The sequence below is a fragment of the Neolamprologus brichardi genome, chromosome 8, assembly GCF_056152115.1.
Source record: "Neolamprologus brichardi isolate AB-2024 chromosome 8, ASM5615211v1, whole genome shotgun sequence".
In the NCBI taxonomy this organism is placed as follows: Eukaryota; Metazoa; Chordata; class Actinopteri; order Cichliformes; family Cichlidae; genus Neolamprologus; species Neolamprologus brichardi.
In genome coordinates, this window is record NC_142111.1 from 8,724,167 (window position 1) to 8,741,811 (window position 17,645).

The window sequence follows — 17,645 nt, forward strand, 5'->3', positions numbered from 1 at the left end:
GATGTCACTGAGAGCTAACAATGACTGTGTTCAAATATTCAGGTATTTCCTGCGTGCTGTCATCTGGAACACCACAGATGTGACTCTGGATGAGACCAGTATCACTGGAGAGCGCATGAGCGACATCTATGTGAAAGGGTGTGTTAATTCTGCATCAAAGCCCTTGTTTGTCCAAATCTATTGTTGTTTACTTTCTCCAAAATCTTCCTTTAGGAGGTAGCAGCACTTTGTGTTAGAGGGTTACTGTGGTCAAAGGCCGATGATTATTCATGCTGCTTGTTTATGTGCTAGCTGGATGCCAGGAATGGAGGAGGACAAGCAGAAGACTGATGTCCACTACAGGTCTCTGGATGGCGATGGTAACTTTAACTGGCGATTCGTCTTTGGGCTTGACTACCTGCCAGCTGAACAACTCTGCCTTGTATCCAAGAAGGTGAGGCTTGTTGCCAGTTGGTTTATCATACTGTAGATCAAAGATTATTTTAATACCATTTTAAAAAAATAACACAGGTATTGTTTTAATGTCTTCTTCTCTTTTTTTATAACAGGAACACTTTTGGAGTCTTGATAAAACAGAGTTCCGGATTCCTCCCAAACTGATTGTTCAGATTTGGGATAATGACAAATTCTCACTGGATGATTACCTTGGTAAGAAACTTTAAAGTCCAACCTGTGTGTCTATGCCTAACCTTTAGAAAACCTGAGTACAATGTGCTGTGATCCCAGGTACTGTGGAGCTGGATTTGCGTAAGCTGGTTGCTCCTGCGAAGACCCCAGAGAAATGCTCTCTGGATATGATGGATAATGTGGAAATAGGTCCACACAAGGCAGAGCAGAACAAGTCTCTGTTTGCTCAGCAGTCAGTCAGAGGCTGGTGGCCTTGCTCTATTGAACAAGATGGGAAGAAGGTCCTGGGTGTAAGTATGAATAGAAACTTCAGTTTTCATTTGATAACATGGAACCACAAGACATTTGGAAATGTAGAGTTAAAATACAATATTCCCAAAGTGCCATGAAGAGAAAAGATTAAGAGCTTTGGACAACAACATTATACTTCTACTTTATTTTCTATTGACTAGTCCTAAATTCCTAAATTGGAAATGTGTTACTTGCAGAAGATTGTCAGATAAATTGGTCTTAATTTAGTTGAAGTATTCCAAAAATGTCGCAGGTCCTTGTTGTCTTGTCACTCTATTGTTTGTGTTGGGTTTTCAGGGCAAAGTGGAGATGACACTGGAGATTGTGAGTGAAGTGGATGCAGATGAGCGACCTGCAGGAAAAGGACGGGATGAACCCAACATGAATCCAAAACTGGACCTTCCAAAGTAAGAGCCTGCTTTACAAGATTAGCTGGGCTGAATTTTGAAAGGTATACAGGCTATGATGTCTACTAAATACATTTTCTGTCAACTACTAGTCGCCCAGAAACATCCTTCTTCTGGTTCACCAACCCATGTAAGACCATGAAGTTCATTGTGTGGAGAAGGTTCAAGTGGGTCTTTATTGGACTTATCATCCTCATCATAGTGGTCCTCTTCATCGCCATCCTGTTGTATTCTTTACCGGTAAGGACAGACAAAAGCGAACCACTGGACAACAAAGTTTTCTCATATTATAAAATTGTTCAGTCTTATCATCTTTGTACTTATAGGAAACTTGTCAATGTGTGATTGATTGTTATTTCTTGCATTTTACAGAACTACATCTCAATGAAGATCGTGAAACCCTTAAGTTAGCAATAAGGACCACCAGGAGCAATGAACTCCACACAGATACTGTTATCTCAACTTGTACCTTTTTTTAACTTTAGTTTTTTTTAACAAATGGGAAGGGGAGCTTGCACATTTGCACTATTTCAACATATGAACACATTTTCTACACCACAGAACTGTGACAATACAGTCCATCACAGTCTAGTTTGCAAAGGGTTTTGTTTAGGACACTGTATGGAAAAGGTGTTTGCAATTAGCCCAGTTTGGGTGATATTTCGGGATCACTTTTATTAAAATGAATATTTCTTTTTATTAAAATGTTTCCATATTTGTGGACATTATATATAAATGGGATCACAATTAATAGCTCAAAGTTTCTTTAAAGTGTATTTTTATTACTTGACTGCTCAAAAATTGCAATGTGGAAATTTCCATCTTTCTCATCTCGCAATGGAGACCTGATCCTTAGGGCGTAGTGTGTTTTGGGTTTTAAAAGCCACAGAGATGCTGTGTTTTGAGAAAATGTATCTTAGATGTTCTGATACTCCGCACACTTGAGGACTCACTACATGTTTTGCTAAGGCAGCAGTTGTCCTTTCTTCCCCTCCTGGATCGCCTGGAGCATTCTTTGGGTACCTTCCAAGCTTTGACAATTGTCCAGCTGGAAGTCACTTGAACAAGTGATGAAACGTTTCTCCCACTGAAAATGCTACAACCAGAAAGACAGAAACAACTTTCTGAGATTTCCTACCTGGATAATTAAAGACGGGTTCGAAAAATAAATTGTTCAAAAATTTGGATTTTGACTGAATAAAGCCAGCACTTTACATTTAATACTGAAATATGTACAGCACATGTTGTCCAGAAGTTGAATTATATACATTTTCACAAAATGGTCACTTTCTCATTCTCGTGTAACCCAACACATCATTTAGTGATTACCAGATTATGGATGCATAAAACAGCCATGTAAGCCAACCTTAATGTTCCCCTTTTGGAAGTATAAAACATTTCTTTCTAATGAAAAATCATTCTTCCTGTGAGTTGCGTTGATTGCAGCGCTGCTTCAGTAAAGCCTCCACCTCGCCTCTCCGTCCCAGGCTGTTGGCTTTGCCTTGGAATCGCCCGTTCTTCCCTGCTCCCTTCCCTTGGAGCAATTCTAACACTCTGGAAAGTAAACACACAGATACAGTGCCAACCTACATTAAGATTTTAACAGTAGAAGCTACATAAATATGAAAACTCTTACTGTGGTCCCATCTCAGTGACTAGTTCACTGGGTCCAGCCAGCAGAAACAAACCAGGTCCCTTTTCCTCTCCAACAGTCAGGAAAACCAGTGTTTCCTATAACCAGAGTAGGGATTGAAAATAAATATACTGACGTGGTAATGCCTAGCAGTAAAGCAGTGAAATTATGATCTTACCTCAGTGTTTATTTCATTGGCAATGATATTCATAAACTCATTGTCTCCCTCTTTTCTACAAGAAGAACAAGAACACCGTTTTGTTATTGACATACTCACCTTGATGCCAAAATGTCACCATGTTGTAAAGAATGGATCATTTCTGAGGGTTTTTTTTTAAAAATGGTTAACTGGTTAGTGCAGTGTGCAATGATATCTCTAAGCAGAACCTCTTACTTGTGGAAGGTGAAGAAGTCTTTGTGAGGATCATTCTTAAAGCTCTGAGCAATCAGAACCGCCATATCACGAAGCAGGCCCAGGTTAGTCTGCCAAAGACAGTTTTGTAGTAGTTGAGGAGCCTTATATGCAATATCTTAAGCCGAAGCATTTTTATCCTGTCAAAAAATCTAATTCTACTATTATTAATTTATTATTACCATACCATTTCTTTTTTTCTTTTTTTTAACCAAATCTGTCAAACAGTAATCTAGAAAGAAAATGTTCTTACTTTCTGTAGCAGCTTAACAGACTTCTGCAACTTGTCGACTGCCTCAACGTGCTCATCTGGTCCCGTTCTGATGAAAAATAACCAAAAGGAGTTTTCACTTCCAATTTCTGAATGATTCAAAGTTAAATTTTGACTATTCAGATTTAGAACTTACTTTAGAAGTGACACCAGTGACCGCTCTGTGTTGAAGCTTTTCTCTGCATACTTTAGTACCCTTTTTCCTGCCAGGAAAATTAGATTGGTTTTGTTTTTCTTTCCTTTCTCAGTTCCCAGCAGCTTTATTAGCTTAAATTTGAATACAAAGAAATTAGATACACAACGGTTAATGTCACAAACACTAAATATAATTGTGAAAATGTCAATGTTGTACCTGTAAGTGACCGAGGTTGGAGACGTGGGTTCCACAGCACATGTTGGCATCTATGCCCTCTATATCAATGATCCGAATGGGTCCTGCGTGGTCCTCTGGCAGCCCTCGACTTCTCACCTGATTTGTACAAATACATATTGTGTAATACACTTAACACAGGGCAACAGGTCTCTTTTACAACCAGTAAGTGCAATATCTGTACCTTCTCCACAGCTGGGTCATCTATAGAGAGAAGCTGAACCATGACAGGAATGTGAGCTCTGATCTTCTCATTTACACATTCTTCTAGTTCCTGAAGCTGGCCAGGTTTCACACAGGGAGTGTCCAGCTCAATGGTGCTTCTTTGACGACCCAGTTCCCTGATAAATAAAGCGTTTAAAATAAATAAGCGCCTTGAGGCGACATTTGTTGTGATTTGGCGCTATATAAATAAAATTGAATTGAATTGAATTGATAAAAACCCAGAAAATCTGTAAACCTACAAGGCTTAGTGGCTACATGGAAAAGAACATATGCAATGGTAAAGTACCAGGATGTGGTCTTGTATCCAAACATTGTGTCTGCCAAAGCTGTAATCAAATGCTGACCTAAGAGTCAAGAAGAAAACAATCACTGCTTAGGCAACAGGTAAAATAAAATGCGCGATGGCGTTTTTTCCTGTCTCTGTGGTGATTATTACCCGAGTGCTGCTGCATATGATCAAATCTCCTTTCCCAGTCTACCTTCACTTGAACCTCCTGACCCACCTCCAGAGGTGAGGCCACAAAATGCAGGGCGTCTGGTCCCTGCCTCGTCACTCTCAAAACTGGGACATCTCCAAGGAATCCATGGTCATCTGGCTGCAGGAGGACAACGTAAAGCATGCAAATTTTGCAAGTGACATTGTACATCTTGCATTTGCATAAACATTTGCAATGAAGGAACATGTGACGTACAAATTTAAATAATGGAGTAAGAGCTTGAAAGAAAAAGAAAAAGAACACGCTTACCTGGCCACCTCCCTCAGGAAACAAGATGGTATCTTGTAGCTTGATGTGGAATCCTCTAATAGTTTCTTTCTTTCCATTTACTTCTTGTTTTAGTTCCGCCGGGCAGCAGGAGACTACAGAGGTAACAAACTGGAAGGGGACCAGAGAAATAATGATAATAATCGTGTCATATAAAATTTACAACCAGAAACATTACATGCTTCTTAAAGGACTGCAGTTGTTTAAGTGTGTGCAAGATTTCAGTCTCCTACAAGACTTTATAAAGGTCTGGCTTTCTAAAGGACAATTTATGTGACAGCAAGTACAAAGACTGAAGACTTAAAGAGTCTTCTTTTTAAGTCTTAACTCTGAAACATAGAGTGTGGAAATTACACAATTACAACCTCTAACAAAGTTAAACTGAATAAATCTAAGGTTATGTAAGATAAAAGTGCGACTCGTAGACTATATAAACGAGCTATAAATCAGTTGCCAGCCCTTGCTCTGGTTACAAAGGTAGCTAGCAGGTGCATCAGTTAGCAGACATGCTAATCACTTCTGCACCGAACTGCTGATAAATTTCCGGGAGGTCTTTTCGCATGCTTTTAAAAGCTTCGCACCTCTTTCATATAGCAGTCTCGCTGACACTGAAAAGCCATTTTGTCCTGTTTTTGAAAGGAAAACTGCGCCAGCCGGTAGCACGAGCACGGGGAGGTGAAGCCTACAGCTGTCAGCTGACGCCGACGGGTACCATAATAGCCCAAACTTAATGACTTCGACTTTCGCTTCATAACTTTTTTAACTTAAGCGAGAAAGATTAATTAAACCACTATTTATTAATCGTCTTTTAAATGCACTTTTTTTAACAGGAGAAAGAGAAAAACCTAGGATATGCTCTATGAAATCGAATAAACTACAACCCGAATTGTAAAATGTAAATAAAACCAGAATGCAATGATTTTTAAAATCTGATACAGTCATAAATGATTCTCAGTAGAACGCAGAAAACATACCAAACGTTGAAAGTGATGAAATGTACCGATTTAAGAAAAAAATCGGGTAATTTCAAATTAGACAGCATTTCAAAAAAGTTTGGACGATGGCAACAAAAGGCTGGAAAAGTTTTTTTTACAACTAGTTATGTTAACCGGCAACAGGTAACTAATATGACTACGTATAAAAAGCGAGGCTGTGTTTTTAGTGCATTACTGCAAGTGTAAACTAAATTTGGGCTACTGATTGAGACTTTTAAATTTACTGCAACGTTACTGCCATCTTCTGGAGTTACCGACACAATCATGTTCTATATCCCCCAGTTCATTCAGCCAGTGTTATTACCTCAAGCAACATAATGCAATTTTGTGTTTAATAAAACTTTTATTATCAATCACATGCCGGTGTACAGTAAACAATTACAGAGCAATAAATAATCTCACATAAAATATCATCATACATGTAAAAACAGCATTTTGGACAATAGCACATCCATTTTTAGCATATAATACAGCTTTCAGTAAACAAAGTGTTGTCCTCAGTATCTTGAGCTATACATTTACAGCAGGCTTCACCAGAGAGGATAAAGTATCAGTCAGACTGTTGAAAGGGAAAAAATGGAAGAATGGTCAGTCTCCACAATCAAATGATCAATATAAGTTACAGATTTTCAGTCTGCATTGATTGTAGAATACTTAAATATAGACTATTGCAGAAGCAATTCCCAATTTTACATTGTACACTCCTCACTTATATGGAGAACACTTCACTTACATCACTAAGATCCCCCATATCTGGAGCTTCTCCTTTGTCATTGTTAGCCATCTCTCGGATCATCTGTAAAAGGAAAGCCATTTAAACAAAAAATAATGGAGGGTATTGCATATTACATGCACTGGGATCAGAAGCAATATTGGAATTTGACTGATCTTATTACTAAGAAGACTGAATTCACTCACATCCACATAATGGTCATATTCCTCCTTTCCCTCATCGTCTTCGTTTTCCCAGTCCCTCCAGTTATCAAAGTCAACTGAAATCCAACTGGCCTATGGAATGAAGACATAACAGCACCATTTTAGGTATTATTTACTAAAAATAAAGTTGCAAGGATTACAGAACATCTTACTTAGTTAGTTGTAATATCCTCAGGCACTCTATTAATAGCTTTAGATAAATACTTATATAAAGCTTCTCTTTGCTTATATAATGCATTTTTATGAGATGGAAACAGTGAGCTAAGACTTTTTCAACTTAGGGTTTGGGATTGAAGTGTACTACTAAACTGGTAAATGTATAGTGAGGAAGTATCATTGGTAAAAAAAATTCTTCAGCCTCATAAAAACAGTCTTAACATGAGCCATGCTATTTTTATGAACCTGAGTAAATACCAGATGAGAAGAATAGAATACCTTGATACTGATCGGTTTAAGGACACAGACACAAACACGTGTGCTTACCTTAGCTGGATCTTTCTGAAGACGAGGCCAAGCACAATCAGGTTTCATCTTCCTTAGCAAGACATTGACGGTGCGGTCATAGACCCTTTCTCTGGAGTCCTTTCAAGTGATGACAAGTTAAAGGAGCGTTTAACAGCCTGCTTTCTGTACAATGAAGAATACAGAATATAATGCGGATGCTTACGTGGATCTGGACTTTGTCATAGAAGTGCAGCTCGTTGTAGTACACATCATCTGTTTCGTTTTTGCAGCTGTTGCAGAGAGGCAATGGGGTTGTCAAAGAAACCATTTTAGACATTTTCTACACTGAATCACATGTGACCGGCGCAGACTTCAAGAGAGGGAACGTCTTTAAAAACTCACCACAGAATCAGTTTGTCTGGCTGGATATCAACTTGGACATCTTTAGGTTTCTGAACCATGAAGTTGATGGTAACGTATTTCTTCCTGTCAAACCACAGCGCATGTGCTGGCTTGCTGTTAAAACACCAAGAAACTGCTTATGAATCAAACCTGAAACCTTTTCGTAATGAAAGATTTAGGAAAAAAAACATGCTTTATTGCTCAGTGAGTTTGGCAGCACTTACCTTTCCTCTGGTCTGACAATTTTAGGTTTGTTCATTCTTGTTGTTGCTTTTAAATAAAAGAGAAGTTGCTATACAATTCCTTTTTACCAAGAGAAAGCTAACTCACACGTGTCCAGCTGAGTTAGTAGTGTGCTCTGATGCAGCGGCCAGGCCCTAGAAGCTATATATAGACCATCTGGTATCAGCTGCTAGGACACTTGCCTGCCACAGCCCCTTCCGTGCCCTTTATAGCCTGACTGTGGAACACTCGGGAAAACAGATGCATTTTCTGGGTTCTCAAAGTGGTTCAGCCACCTTTAATTGATTGTTTAAGAGGATGGAGGTGGGGGCAGGGAGAATCCAAACAGAAAATTACCTAATGGGACCCACTTCAACACTTGGGAGGTTGTTGACCAACATTGCCTGAGGGATGCAATGGAACTTTAATAATTGTGGACAAAATCTGGACACATTGATAATTTTAAAATAGATTTTGCTGAATTTATGAATCATTTACCAACATACAATTAAATGAATAATCAAGTGAATTTCATTTGACAGTGTTTCATTAAGTTTAAATCTTATGCAACAAAATTAAGTTACTTAAATATTTATACCTTGATATTTTTTAAAGAGTAGAATTGTAAATGTAAACTGTAGATATAGGAAGGTAGATACAGTAAAGATAAAATACTTGATTTAGTTTCAAATTAAAAAATTCCCGTGGTAGACCAGCCAGAACATCAACTACATATATATAAAAAAGGTTAAATAGAGTAGAATATATTAATAAAGTATGTGTCAAATACACAATAACCCAATAAGGTAAAAAAAAAAAAAAAAAAAGCACAAAAAAGGGAAAATAAATTCAAATGAAATAACAGGGCTCAATAAGTAAACATGTTCATAAAATACAATATATGATAATAACGATATGACCAAATTGAAGTTAACCAAACAAAATATGAATATACAATAACGTGGCTCTTCTAAGTGAAACAGCTCAGTAAAATCAGTAAATTCGACAAAGCAAAATTTAATAGATTCAATTTAAAAGTCTTGAACCACCCCTTCTTTATATTTTGGTAAGGAAATTGGAACTATGTGCAGGAACTGACTGGAGCATGTGTAAACATAGGTAGGCCAAAAACAGAGTTAGTAAAAATCTAACAAGTTTAAAAGGCAGCTTGGATAATTTTAACAAGTTTGAAAGTCAATATTTGGTATGACCATCTTTATTCTCCAACACAGCCTGAACTCTCCTAGTTAAGCTATCTTGTAACTTCTTTAAGTAATCTTCAGGGTGAGTTCTCCTGGGTTTTTAAAGGCTTCTTCTTTGGATAAAGACTGTCGATACTCTTCCTTAAGAATAACTTCTTGATAGCCACCACAGCACTAAAGCATTTTCTGAGGCCAACAGTAAATGGATCTGCTGAAGTAACAGATATATCAGGTCTCGTGTCAGGTCCTTGATGGATTTCCCCCCCTATTTCTTAAGCACATGATTTTTCAGATACTGTTCATCTGCTGTAAATCTCAATTTTCAGTGATTTAACAAACAAAAAAGCATTCCTCTGAAAATGGTCAGGTACAAGGACTGGACTGAAAATGTCCCAGAGAAAGCCTTGGGATCTATTGAACAAGAGCACTTTTTTCAAAAATGGCAAGAAAGATTGGCTCCTTGGGAGTCATATTTAGAAAAAAAAAAGTCAAAAGACAAAAAAGACACGATGCTACAACAGTGCATTTCAAATTAACCCCCACCCAACCCACTTCAGATTTTAGACAGGCATTAGTAATAAATTTATTTTATCCGGAAGTCGCCCCCTGCTGGTCTAGTGGTTACCGGAAATTCATTTCTTCGCTCTGTCTGAGCGAGGAATGCAGCTCGAGCTACTAAACGCTGTGTACATATAAACTAATAAAGTAAAAAATATATAAATCATTAAACAGTTTATTTTTAAAACTTAACGTTTACATTTGCTGCTTTAGACCATCGTGAAGTAGTAGCCATCAAGAAGAACATGCCTCGTAGAAGACAGGTAAGAGTACATGTAGGTCGCACAAGAGGGTAACGTTAGCTAAGTTAGCGCTAATGGTTAACCAGAAGGTTCCACCATATTCCATTCAATATTCTGACAGTGTAACGCGCTAAAACACGGTGTTAGCATCAGCTGATAAATCTGCATAGAATAATTTAAACATACTGACTTGAACTGCATTGCCACATTCAGCTTGTGTCGGTATTGTTCGAGCTCATTAAACACCCAGTGTACAGTTAAAAGCAGCTAAAAGAAGCTAAAACTTTTACTTCACGTTTGGTGAAATGTAACGGCGCTTTGCGGTTCATGTATATGTAGGCTTTGCCCTAAGACCAAAACAAGACCAGTGCTGCTTAAATTGCTCTGTTTGTGTATACAGTGTTGTGCCACATTGGCTGGGAAAAAAACAAATACTAAAAACCAAGAACAGAGCTAACCGTTAACGCTAAGCTAACAACAATAACAGTTGACGTGCTAAGCAGACTGGTTACTTTGTCGTGGTAATTACTACACGTGTGACAGTATTTGGCCAGTTTTTAACACTAGCTTGGCGGAATATATTGCTTTGGTATTAGTAAGGGGTAGATGGTGTTAAGACCTGTTTATGCTAATAATAATAATTAAAAAGCTAATGGAGAGCTATCATTTGATTGTAGCCAGTCAGAAATCTAAAAGAAAAATGTCCACAAACAGCACTTTTACAGTGTTACCTCAGCTACGCTTTTAATTTGGTGGATTTATGACTCAACAATGAATAGATATGCTGTGAATGCTGAATTAACTGCTCTGTAAAACTGTAGTTGCTATCGCCAGAACAACTCTGTCTTTTTGGCTTGTGGATACCATCAGTGTTATCCATGCTTGTTTTTTTCCGCACCTCTATTTGACATTATTTAGTAAAAGGTACCTTTCATTTACCGTTTGTTCCGCTGACAGAGACACATGGCTGGGAGTGGTTCAGATGGAACTGAAGACTCTGACTCCTCTGCTGAAAGAGAACAGACCAATAGCTCAGAAAGTGAAGGGACTGTGCCCAAGAGACAGCGCCTCACCAGAGCCTCTACTCGCCTTAGCCAAAGCTCTCAGGGTTGGCAACATAGCCTATACATATGCATACATGTGTATATACACATACACACACACATATGTATATATATACTTTTACAGTGATTTGAAGATTCCTTTAATTTATTTTCCCTTAGATACTCAGGAATTAAAGCGAGCTGTGGATCACGATGAATCTCCACCACTGACGCCCACTGGAAACGCACCCTCCTCTGAATCAGAGTTGGACATCTCCAGTCCCAATGCCTCACATGATGAGAGCCAGGCCAAGGACCAAGCCAACAGAGATTCGGATAAAGATCTCTCCCACCGACCTAAACGCCGCCGCTGTCACGAAACCTATAATTTCAACATGAAATGTCCAACCCCTGGGTGCAATTCCCTTGGTAAAATATATTACTTGTTTTTGCCAAAAAAAGTGTTATTAAAAGTTTGAAAATGGGAAATATGGCATATCAGCAAACATCATGCTTATATTTCTTTTTGCTCAGGTCACCTCACAGGAAAGCATGAACGTCATTTTGCTGTGTCAGGCTGTCCTCTTTACCACAATCTTTCTGCTGATGAATGCAAGGTGATTATTATAAATCATCTTTGATATTTTTATCTTTTAGTTACTTTCTGATGTAACACCTAAATTGGTTGTTCAGAATACTTTACAATATTATGTGAATTTACTTTATCTATACAGTTATTAACCTAAAAACACTGGCAGTGGCTGGACTGTACAACTTTCTTTGGCACATAACTGATACTCCCAAGGTTGAGTGTAGTAACAGACAATTTCAGCTGTAGTACAAGTACATAATGTCTTTTGCTATCAGTAAAAACAGCCACAAGTAACACACTTCATCACTTAAACACGGATGTTCCCAGCAAATGTTATTAATTTTGTAGGTTGAAGTGGCCGGTATGAGTATTTGGCTGCCTGAGCCGTATCAGAGAGAAATGAGAGACCAAGAAGAGATATAATCCATGCTTTATTTATTTATTTATTTATGTATGTATGTATTTATTTATTTGTCAGGTAAAAGCCATTAGCCGTGAGAAACAAGAGGAGGAGGTAAAGGCACAGGAGGACAGCAACTCACGCCATGCAACTCGTCACCAGGTAGGTCTGCTTTAGAAAGGAGAGCATGACATTGAATTTTAAACTTTGCTTAATTATCTGTTTATTATTTTAACTACTGTCAATAATCTCTCATACCAGGAAAGTGAATTGGTTATTTATCCTTATTTGTAGACACCAACACCGAAACAGATTCGCTACAAGGAGCAAGTGGCTGAGATAAGGAAGGGTCGAAACTCTGGCCTGCAGAAGGAGCAGAAAGAAAAGCATGTGGTACATCACCACTACTTTTGTTTTGCTATTTCTAAGCTTATTCCACCTCCTAGCTGGCGTGTTACTTCATTTCCTGCTTGCCTTTTCTCGTGGCCTACAGGAGCATCGGCAAACACACGGCAACACCAGAGAGCCTCTGCTGGAGAACATCACCAGTGAATATGACCTGGAGCTGTTCAGGAAAGCACAGGCCCGAGCATCTGAAGACCTGGTAATGATGGGGTTTCACATCTCCATAAGTACTTGCTTTTTAGCATTTTAGAATAAGATAAAAGAAAATGAAGCTAGAACTGGTGCCTTTCATTGTTCCAGTTACATTATTTTTCTTTAAAAACCGAGTTGTCACTATTTTGTTTTATTTATTTATTTATTTATTTTTTAAACTGCCAGTTTGTTAGCATTCCAGTTTTTTGATTGATAACCTCATCACACACATTGGACATTAATGTTTCCCATCTTCATGCCTGCAGGAGAAGCTGCGCATCCAGGGTCAGATCACCGAGGGCAGTAACATGATCAAGACTATCTTGTTTGGTCGCTACGAGCTGGACACCTGGTACCACTCGCCCTATCCTGAGGAGTATGCGCGTCTGGGTCGTCTGTACGTCTGTGAATTCTGCCTCAAATACATGAAGAGCCAGACCATCCTCAGGCGACACATGGTGAGAGAGACTGTAATCCCAAGTCATTGGAGTCGTGCTACACTTAGAAATGATTTTTATAAAAAGTTCAGTTTTGGCAAACAACTGTTGCTCTTATTACATTATTTTTACTGCACGGTGGCCTTTAAATAAGAATAATTTATCTTTATGAACTCACTGGTTTGGAAGTACAGTATATTATTTGTCTTTTCAGGCCAAATGTGTGTGGAAGCATCCTCCAGGAGATGAGGTGTACAGAAAGGGGTCTATATCTGTTTTTGAAGTCGATGGCAAAAAGAATAAGGTAAGAATCTTACTTAGTGAACACTGGCATTTTTTTTCTTTTTAAATTGTAATCAAATATATAAGTCACTTTTAAAGTAATCAAGGGTCATATCATCCCCAGATCTACTGTCAGAACTTGTGTTTACTTGCCAAGCTTTTTCTGGACCACAAAACACTTTACTATGACGTGGAGCCTTTTCTCTTCTACGTCATGACTGAAGCTGACAACACTGGCTGCCATTTAGTAGGCTATTTTTCAAAGGTAAAGAAGAACAATGTTCTCGTTTTTACCCACACAATGATTGAATTTATTTTCCAGAACAGAAATGTCTAAAAAGTGTTTTTTCCTTCTATTTATTTCTTTAAGGAGAAAAATTCCTTCCTGAACTACAATGTATCCTGTATCCTGACAATGCCACAGTACATGAGACAAGGCTTTGGAAAGATGCTCATTGACTTTAGTATGTATATATGTTAATTTATTCTATTCTCAATGTAATAATTAAATTGCATTTTAGTCTTTTTGCATAATGAAATACAGATAATTCTCTCTTCCTTCCGAAAGCGTTCATTGTGACTGTCCTGTGCTTTATTTAGGTTATCTGTTGTCTAAAGTTGAGGAGAAGGTGGGCTCGCCAGAGAGACCTCTCTCTGATCTGGGCCTCATCAGTTACAGGAGTTACTGGAAGGAGGTATTACTCAGATACATGTACAACTTTCAAGGCAAGGAGATCTCCATCAAAGGTAAGTGAAAGCACAAACCCTATAATTTGGCAGCTTAAATTATATGTTTACAAAAAAAAGCTGAAATTGGCTCTGTACTTTGTTACCAGTTACCAATTACCAGTTTAAAATAATCTTAATTTTAGCTTATATTGGCGTTGGTGAAGTCCCAAAGTCCATCTTCTGTCTAGTAACAAGCCAGTTTAGCTTCTTTCGCTCTTAGCTCACCTCTTAAGCTATGTTTTTTCTGTTTGGCTGTCCCTTGCAAGTAAAAGATTTGCGCAGCAGCAGCTGCCTCTCATTGACAGTCAAGAGCAGGAAAAAATGCCTAAACCAGAGTGTTTAGAGAAGTCTGAAGCTTGAGCTTTAGGCCCTTAAAGATTACTTGTACATACACTGATCTCAGAATGTATATCGATGATAGATAAAAGGAAGAGCATAATGATTCCGCACAAGAAGATTTATGCATTTAATAAACAAGACAAATGCATACAATGAATATTTGTTTTAATATTTGCGTGCTGCACAGAGATCAGTCAGGAAACTGCTGTCAACCCGGTGGACATTGTGAGCACCCTGCAGTCTCTTCAGATGCTGAAGTATTGGAAGGGAAAGCACTTAGTACTGAAGCGTCAGGTAAGCTGGCTCCTCTCTGTTTTATTTATGCTTGTATTTATTTATTGAAATAATTGCTTTTGTATCAAATTATTTGGGTTACTGAGATCATTTACCTGTCTATTTCTAATATTTTGATTAATTTTGGAAGTAAAATTTTACGCTAATGCTGTAAAACACGTTTTATACCAGGCCCTGCTTTCCATTTCTATCTTCCTGGAAAAATTAGATGTGATAATCTAACTTGTTACCCTGTTTCTCATCCCAGGACTTGATTGATGAGTGGAAAGCAAAGGAGATCAAGCGAGGCAATAGCAACAAAACCATCGACCCAAGCTCGCTAAAATGGACCCCTCCCAAAGGGACATAAACACTGAGAAGCTCAGGCTACTGAAAACACTCGCCTCTAGCCTCACCAGCCACAAGTAGCCTAGACCTATGAACTGTCAATAAAGATCAGTGTTTTTTTTCTTTCATCCCTTTGACCCTGTTTATTTCTTCTTGTCTGTAATGTGAATTTTTTAAACACCTTTTTATATTTTACTGTCATTTCTAGCCAAACCAGCATACGTTCCAAGTCAAATGCTTTTTGTCAGCATTGTGAAACATGAGTGTCGAGGATTTGCTTTAAAACTGCCTTTGTGTGCTGAATGTTAAATGATGAACGGTCCAATGTGATGGATAACATTAATGTTAGATTAGAATAGCTACATTTGAGTGCATTTAGAGGTTATTTTTATTTACTATGAGAAATGTGCTTTTTGACAATGGTGGTTATTCTTTTTACAGTAACTGTTAGCATGAATCGAAACATGAAATTGAGCAGGGTGTACTTTTAATGAGTATGATTTATGGTAACACGCCTTTGGTTGGTATAAAATTGTATAGATCTTCGTCATAATGTCTTTTTTTTTTTTCTAATTCCATCAATACAGGATTCTGATCCATTCCTTTGCTGAACCTGCCAATGATGAGGGGAAAGAGGAGATTTTTAATTTGCTGAGGATATAAAATAAAAATGTAACACCACTATATGAATGCACATAGAAACAAAACAGCCTCAGGTTTTTATACTGGTACAATCGTACCTTGCTTGTATGGGTTCTCTGAATCATGGATCGCAGTGGTCTTTGCAGAACGATTTACTTTGGGTAGAGATTCTGTAATAAACAGGAAACGTTTGACTAGGATGGTTTTCGGCTTGTACTTTGAATCATAGCTGTGTAATGTGTATTAGCACTTTGATATTTTTAATATCAATAAAGCTGCCTTGATATTTTGAAATATCTACAATTTACATGCGGTCTATTGCTGATTTTATGCTTACCACCACTGGAAATGCTTCTTCCCATCAGGCCCACAAACATTTCTCCTTTATTTCCTATAAAAATAAGAAATACGCAATGATGCTGTGATTAAATATTAGATTACAATTTCTGGAACTACTAGTTTTCAAAACCGTAAGTATGCTAAGAGTTCTGCTTCAATAAGGTCAAGCCACTCACGTCTTTTTACTTGGTAGGGTTTTTTTGCATCTGTGAAGAGATAAATCTATTGTCATGCAACAGGCTTTAATACTTATTATGAGACATAAAAATGGTGATAAGCAAAAAAAAAGAGACATGTTATGCATGGATAAGTTTCAAGGTTACCTGAGCGTTTCCCCATGAGTCCGTAGAATCGAAGGGCTTTGGATCTTTTTATTACACTGGACATTGGGCTGGTCAGGCTTGTCTGCAGTGATTCATCCTGCAAGAAACATTTCACTATTTTACTTCAAGTAAACTAGTTTTTATATTTAAAAAGTATATCTACATAAGAGTCTACAAGCAAACGCATTGTTAATGCAATGGTCGTCTAACATTTTGAGTTTTCTTTCTGTATCTTCTTTCAAATTAGTAAAAAAAAAAAGGAAATACAGATTCATTTGCAAAAATGTTAAAAATACATATGCACCATTATAATATGTGTTACTTACAAAACTTTGGCTCTTGTAAAAAAAACAAAAAAACAAATGCAGAATTTTAAAACACAGCTTTCAGACTTCTTTTTTTTCTTGTATATAAGCAAGAAATCTCAACAATCATCTAAGATTTTCTCTTCACCTAAGCTTGAACAGAATAAGTGAATGAACTCAATGCTTTGATATTCAAATTTGTCCATTGATCAACCCATTATAAAAACAATAGTGCTTCTCACCTTCCACTCTTTCAGAAGTCCTCTCTGCTCTTCTGCACTGCACGAGAATCTCTGATAGGTTTGCACCAAAGCACAAAAAGTCACAATAACCAGCTGGATCTTCCAGTTATCCATTGCTATCTCAAAGAGAAAAGCTCTGCTTCTACTTCTTTTTAATCAAATATATTTTTTATCCCAGCAAAAGCTAATAATACATTACAGATGATGTTGGCAGGAAGGGTTTTCGTATTATTCAGTCTGTGCCAGCTGCATCCATGGCGCCTTTATACCTCTAAACCCCTGCTACTAGACCCCTCCCCTCTAAACAGGACTATTCACTTGCCACCATTCAATTTATTACAACTCCCTAATTTATTGTATTGGAGTATTTGTAAAAGATCAAGCTTTTAAATTCTTTCCCTCATACTTTGTAGTCATTAAATGGGAGAAAATGTGATTGAATTAACAATGAAACTATTTTTTTTTTTTTTTAAATAGTTGGACCTATAAGACATCATCTAAAAATTTATAGGCAGGGTTCAATTCTAAGAAAAAAAAAAAAAACACCTCTTCAATATCAAATATTTACATTTGAGAAGGTCGCCTTTCATTTCCATCTTTATTAGACGTCTAGATTGTGGTTGGTCTAAAAATATTCTCCTCTTGCTCATTTGTGACCTTGTGATGTTCACATGCTTCTTTGATATTACAGAGGAAGAGGGCAGGGCACGCCGGCGTGTCGGGTCTTTGAATGATGCTTTGTAAATATACCCG

The 17,645-nt window shown here is 37.7% G+C and overlaps 5 protein-coding genes across 6 annotated transcripts in view; 2 read left to right on the forward strand and 3 right to left on the reverse strand.

Annotated features, from left to right (window-relative positions):
- Positions 1-2,697, forward strand: part of LOC102796799 (myoferlin-like) — a 27,667-nt gene extending 24,970 nt beyond the window's left edge. Inside the window, exons 48-54 of the mRNA XM_006800985.3 lie at positions 43-138; positions 292-433; positions 549-648; positions 727-917; positions 1,216-1,325; positions 1,418-1,565; positions 1,698-2,697. Coding sequence (XP_006801048.1) covers positions 43-138; positions 292-433; positions 549-648; positions 727-917; positions 1,216-1,325; positions 1,418-1,565; positions 1,698-1,736 — 826 coding nt within the window. The 3' untranslated portion in view covers positions 1,737-2,697. The remainder of the gene's footprint in view (positions 1-42; positions 139-291; positions 434-548; positions 649-726; positions 918-1,215; positions 1,326-1,417; positions 1,566-1,697) is intronic.
- aarsd1 (alanyl-tRNA synthetase domain containing 1) lies at positions 2,031-5,705 on the reverse strand. Of its 2 annotated transcripts, XM_006800982.3 has the most exons (13): positions 5,582-5,705; positions 4,983-5,111; positions 4,673-4,832; positions 4,523-4,580; positions 4,196-4,352; positions 3,994-4,110; positions 3,778-3,908; positions 3,624-3,690; positions 3,353-3,441; positions 3,137-3,191; positions 2,962-3,056; positions 2,692-2,879; positions 2,031-2,421 (listed from the first exon to the last, which is right to left on the reverse strand). In XM_006800982.3, exons 1-12 carry the CDS (start codon positions 5,618-5,620, stop codon positions 2,741-2,743), a joined length of 1,236 nt encoding a protein of 411 aa, XP_006801045.1. In that variant the 5' UTR covers positions 5,621-5,705; the 3' UTR covers positions 2,031-2,421; positions 2,692-2,740. The 2 variants fall into 2 exon arrangements, with proteins under 2 accessions (XP_006801045.1, XP_006801044.1); XM_006800981.3 differs by lacking the exon at positions 2,031-2,421 and having other exon boundaries at positions 2,513-2,879.
- Positions 5,706-6,324: 619 nt separating this feature from the next.
- Positions 6,325-8,162, reverse strand: ptges3l (prostaglandin E synthase 3 like). The gene is made up of 7 exons (XM_006800980.3): positions 8,002-8,162; positions 7,778-7,891; positions 7,599-7,665; positions 7,415-7,513; positions 6,914-7,003; positions 6,729-6,791; positions 6,325-6,554 (listed from the first exon to the last, which is right to left on the reverse strand). The coding sequence occupies exons 1-7, from the start codon at positions 8,034-8,036 to the stop codon at positions 6,546-6,548; spliced, it is 477 nt and encodes a 158-aa protein (XP_006801043.1). The 5' UTR covers positions 8,037-8,162; the 3' UTR covers positions 6,325-6,545.
- A 1,683-nt stretch (positions 8,163-9,845) lies between these two features.
- Positions 9,846-15,990, forward strand: kat7b (K(lysine) acetyltransferase 7b). Its single transcript, XM_006800987.2, has 14 exons — positions 9,846-10,022; positions 10,959-11,109; positions 11,225-11,473; positions 11,579-11,661; positions 12,115-12,198; positions 12,331-12,429; positions 12,530-12,640; positions 12,900-13,091; positions 13,285-13,374; positions 13,477-13,617; positions 13,723-13,816; positions 13,953-14,099; positions 14,608-14,714; positions 14,962-15,990. The coding sequence occupies exons 1-14, from the start codon at positions 10,005-10,007 to the stop codon at positions 15,061-15,063; spliced, it is 1,668 nt and encodes a 555-aa protein (XP_006801050.1). The 5' UTR covers positions 9,846-10,004; the 3' UTR covers positions 15,064-15,990.
- LOC102797278 (uncharacterized) lies at positions 15,950-17,104 on the reverse strand. Its single transcript, XM_006800986.3, has 4 exons — positions 16,893-17,104; positions 16,346-16,442; positions 16,199-16,228; positions 15,950-16,074 (listed from the first exon to the last, which is right to left on the reverse strand). The coding sequence occupies exons 1-4, from the start codon at positions 17,004-17,006 to the stop codon at positions 15,950-15,952; spliced, it is 366 nt and encodes a 121-aa protein (XP_006801049.2). The 5' UTR covers positions 17,007-17,104.
- Between the last annotated feature and the right edge of the window lie 541 nt (positions 17,105-17,645).